The 3,270-nt window shown below is 40.7% G+C and overlaps 1 protein-coding gene across 2 annotated transcripts in view; it reads left to right on the top strand.

Annotated features, from left to right (window-relative positions):
- The first annotated feature begins 556 nt into the window (after window positions 1-556).
- Window positions 557-3,270, top strand: part of tyr (tyrosinase) — a 7,356-nt gene continuing 4,642 nt past the window's right edge. The window contains exons 1-3 of one of the 2 annotated variants that reach the window (XM_077723107.1): window positions 557-849; window positions 917-1,766; window positions 2,686-2,902. In XM_077723107.1, the coding sequence (XP_077579233.1) occupies window positions 939-1,766; window positions 2,686-2,902 (1,045 nt within the window). In that variant the 5' untranslated portion in view covers window positions 557-849; window positions 917-938. The other variant, XM_077723106.1, reaches the window with a different exon arrangement.

The raw sequence follows: 3,270 nt of genomic DNA, 5'->3' as shown, positions 1-3,270 counted from the left end.
AAAATGTTGTCTTTAATCAATTTGTTCAATGTATTTCTACTTTTTGTACTAATTCATGTTTTTGAACAATGATCCGAATAATCAAAACAATGTTTATTCACATACTGCATTTTAAATTCTACTTCTTCCAAACTGAACACAAACTTAGGAACCACAATTTAAAAGCGCTATTTCAGGTTTATGCAAAATGTATTCTTTTTTTCTTGTCATTTAGGAAAAAGATTGCATTTGCATAATTACATTCATTATTTCTCACAGAATACATTTTTTTTAAGAAGGCTGAACATGATACTTCTGAATTACTCACTATAAAATATATATTCATTAAGTTTTTCTCTGAAGAGTCCAGCATAATGCACACATAATTTAAAGTCATTAGCACACTAATTAAAAAAAACTTTTAATACAATTCAAATTGAGCCAGTTAACTGACAAAAAAAAATATCCTTTGCATTTTATTCACAAAATTCCTCCTTCCCTTTTTCTCTCCATCCCAACAAGATTGCAATTGTGAGTAAATATGCAACCTGTGAGGATGGGTGGTACGTACGCCCAGTCACACAATTATGCCTGAGGTATGGCAGAGCAGAGGTCAGATGGTCTCAAGACAGAATTGAAAGAATCTGGAATATTATCCTAAGCATGTGATCTTGTATATGGGTACACACAAAGTTGCGCGTGTGTGAGATCACACATTTTGTCTGAGGACTGCCCCCTAAATCAGCTCAATGAGTTGAAAGAGAACAGAGGACGGCGGGCAGGGTGTGGAGAGACGGTGTGGAAGGCGGTTGGAGGCTGTAAGGGGAACACATTGGAAGACCAAATTCTCAAAAAAACAACATAAAAAAGGTACTTTTGTTCAATGAGGATTCGCGGAAAAAAATGTTCATTGCTGAGTTAACTTTATTTTAAACAGGTAACCACTTGTGATCCCCATCATGAGGAGCCTGCTTCCAACCGCACTTCTTCTGCAACTTCTAGGGAGTTGCTTCGGCCAATTCCCTCGTCCCTGCGCCAACACAGAAGGCCTACGGACCAAAGAGTGTTGCCCAGTGTGGGACGGAGACGGCTCGGCGTGCGGCGCCCTATCAGGTCGTGGTTTCTGCACTGAAGTGATCGTGTCGAACGAACCCGATGGCCCGCAGTACCCTCACAGCGGGATTGACGACCGGGAACGCTGGCCTTTGGCTTTCTACAATCGAACCTGTCGCTGTGCTGGAAACTACGGAGGTTTTGATTGTGGGGAGTGCAGGTTCGGCTTCTGGGGTGCAAACTGTGCAGAGTACAGGGAATCGGTAAGGCGAAGTATCTTGACCCTGTCTGCTGCTGAGCAACAAAAGTTCATCTCCTACCTCAACCTGGCCAAGAACACCATCAGCCCTGACTATGTCATCTCTACGGCAACCAGAGCAGAGATGGGTGAAAATGGTGAGAATCCTATGTTCTCTGACATCAACACCTACGATCTGTTTGTCTGGATGCACTACTACGTGTCACGGGACGCCTTCCTGGGAGGGCCAGGAAATGTGTGGACCGACATCGACTTTGCCCATGAATCTGCAGCCTTTTTACCCTGGCATCGTGTCTACCTTCTCCACTGGGAAAATGAGATCAGGAAGATTACAGGAGATTTTAACTTCACCATCCCATATTGGGACTGGAGGGATGCTCAAGCCTGCGATGTATGCACAGATAGTTTGATGGGTGGACGTAGTTCTTTCAACCCTAATCTTATCAGCCCTGCCTCAGTCTTCTCGTCATGGAAGGTAAGAATATTTCAAATACCTTGTCTTTATTATGTTTGTAAAGTAATTTGTATGAAACCTTGCACAAAATACCACACCAGAAAAAGAAATACAGTGTTCCCTCGCTACTTCGCGCTTCAGCTATCGCGGACTCAGAGCTTCGCAGATTTTTTTCAGGAAAAAAATAAATAAATAAATTAAAGATAGTAATACGTATCAACAACTTATAAGAGATCGGTTCACCCCGCAGTAGATTAGATTCAAATTTTCATCACGTATTCGGGAAATTTCTTGGTTGCAATAGCAAGACAAACAAGACATTGTAGACGTTGGTAAAAAAAAACTGGAGCCACACACATGAAAGTAGCAATTAGAAAGCCAAAAGTACTAAAATAATCAAGAATTGGCACAAAATTACCCATCTAATAAGTACGAGGGTTGTTACACATGTACAGCTGATTGGATGTTGTGGCAATTAATTGATTATTAATATTGGCAGATAGTATCCATTTTCATTTGATGAAAAACTAGTCTATGCGCAGGTTTGTCCTCTTAGTGAAAAACTCGTAGATGCCATAAGAAGGTATTACATACTACTACTTAGCCAATTAACAGGTTAGAAATGGCATATATTGTTTTCTTACTCAAATGAGCTATAAACTTTATTTTCAACAGTAATTTTGTAAGACGACTCAAAAATGATATAAAACCTGTATTGTGATGACAGTTGTTATCTGTGGTTTCAAGAATTAGTTTAAGCAATTGTGTGTGTTTTGTCACTCCCAATTAATCTAAATTATTGGACTGCACATCACTAAAAAAAACTATGATTACCAAATTTTCTTGAGTTCTATCCTTTATCCTCAATTTGTACGAGCAAAAATTAATTTCTATCTGAAATAGTTGAATGGTTTATGGGCATCTGACTGTTCTTGTGTAGGTGATCTGTACTCAGCCTGAGGAATACAACAGTCGTGAGGCACTGTGCAATGGGACAGGAGAGGGACCACTGTTGCGTAACCCCGGCAACCACGACAGGAACCGGGTACAGCGACTCCCGACATCAGGTGATGTCGAGTTCGCTGTGGGCATACGTGAGTACGAAACTGGATCCATGGACCGCTTCGCCAATATGAGTTTCAGGAACATTCTTGAAGGTAAGAACGGTAGACAAGCACATACCACATTACACACTAATACGATAGTATTACTGTACTGCTCACATGCCTAACGAATGATTGTGGAGATAATCCTCGGGCTAATCTCTCTAATCTAGAGGAGGATTTTTGGCCCATTTGCAAGATCACACGGGGATAGATATTCATTATGGTTCGAATGTTTATCCTTTAGTCCGCCTCTATCAATTTTTGACAACAATCATAGAAAGCGGCTTTCACTCGGGTAGCATCAATCATCGCTCTATCATTAAATGATATCCATCCACCTACATTTGCTCTGACAGCCACCCACGAAACAAACACTAATGGCAAGCATCATCAATTGCAATTTCATTTCTGTATTTCCC

This window comes from Stigmatopora nigra, chromosome 8 (assembly GCF_051989575.1).
Source record: "Stigmatopora nigra isolate UIUO_SnigA chromosome 8, RoL_Snig_1.1, whole genome shotgun sequence".
In the NCBI taxonomy this organism is placed as follows: Eukaryota; Metazoa; Chordata; class Actinopteri; order Syngnathiformes; family Syngnathidae; genus Stigmatopora; species Stigmatopora nigra.
This window is presented reverse-complemented; position numbering and strand designations above follow the sequence as displayed.